At 56.8% G+C, this 1,286-nt stretch overlaps 1 protein-coding gene across 1 annotated transcript; it reads right to left on the bottom strand.

Moving 5' to 3' along the window:
* Positions 1-225: 225 nt before the first annotated feature.
* On the bottom strand, positions 226-1,185 carry ACA1_007620 (uncharacterized protein; the record flags this gene model as incomplete). Its single annotated transcript, XM_004341178.1, has 2 exons — positions 226-866; positions 1,047-1,185. The coding sequence occupies 2 exons, from the start codon at positions 1,183-1,185 to the stop codon at positions 226-228; spliced, it is 780 nt and encodes a 259-aa protein (XP_004341226.1).
* Between the last annotated feature and the right edge of the window lie 101 nt (positions 1,186-1,286).

Genomic DNA, 1,286 nt, shown 5'->3' with positions numbered 1-1,286 from the left:
GCTCCGCCCGCGCCGAGGAGTAAGCAGTCGTGCCTCCCTCTGTGCACCACTGCCTCCCTCTCTACACTTCTTACCCTGTGCTTTATACACCCATAAAACGCTTTTCGTACCAATCCCATCTGCGATCGTTCATCGTCACACACGTGTTGCCCCAGTGTCATAATCTAATAGTGTTATGATGGTCTCTTTACCAAGAAAGTACAAGAAGAAGGAGAGCGTTTCAGCTTACAACTGGGAGTGGGAGGCTCGGCGGCGGAGCACAACAAAAGCAACAGCGGCAGCAACACCAACGACAAGTATCACTCCGCCGGCCACCGCGATGGCAACGATGCCAAAGCCCATCCACCGGTCGTCGTCTGTGTCGTTGTCGTGTGCTCCTCCACCTCCGCAGTTGGTCCAGTTTGCCGGGCGGATGGCGAGGGAGTAATAGGACGGACCACCTCCGGCCGGGTGGTAGTAGTAAACGTGGTCCGTGCAGCCGCCCAGGCCCAGCTTCGCGCTAGGCCCAGTGTCGACTTGACTGGCGGTGTTGCAGGCTGCGGGCCGTCCGGTGTCGTTGAAGACGTAGGGGCTGTAGGTCTCCGAGAGCAGGTCGCGGTGGATCATGAAGGAGGTGAAGTTGCTCGCCAGGGCTCCCCACTGGCCCTCCTCAACGTAGCACGTCGCCACGTTGTACTCTGCGCTCTTGAACGCGGCGGGGCACTCGTACTGCGACCCGTCTGCGTTGCGCAGGCACGGACCTTCGCAGAACACGGCCACGGCTGCCGACTGTCGCCTTGCCCCATCGGCTGAGTCCCCGCTGGCCGCAAGCCTGACTATCAGCACCGCCAGCAGGCAGATCACGGAAAGGATGAAGGATTCGCTCCCTGGCCGGTGAGAAGTTGTTTGATGTGGTGGGGTGTGAAATTTCTGTCAATTCGTAACTTCGTTGTAAACTCCTTAACTAACCAGACCAATTAAATCTCCTTTTGACCTCCACATCCGCCTGTTGGTTGCGGACGACGGTGATCAAGAGTTTGAGCTCAATAAAAAAGCCAGCAGCGTACCCATTCTTTTTCCTTTCTCTCTGCCGGGCGCCCAGCCGGAGGCAAAATCGCGAAGTCGGGCCGGGTCGTCGGGACCAACCAGCAGGAGGGTGGTGGCCACGAGAGAGAATTTCTCGGCCAAACAGCCCAGGCTCGACATTCTGATGCCTATCATTTTTAGTTCGTGGAACAATTTAGCTCCGATCGAAATAAATGAGCCTCAGCCGTTCTGCTTTTCTTCTTTGTAGCAAACTTTAGTTG

The sequence above is a fragment of the Acanthamoeba castellanii genome (genome assembly GCF_000313135.1).
Source record: "Acanthamoeba castellanii str. Neff unplaced genomic scaffold scf7180000083165, whole genome shotgun sequence".
In the NCBI taxonomy this organism is placed as follows: Eukaryota; Discosea; order Longamoebia; family Acanthamoebidae; genus Acanthamoeba; species Acanthamoeba castellanii.
The sequence above is the reverse complement of the archived record's forward strand: the minus strand, read 5'-3'. Positions and strand labels throughout refer to the sequence as shown.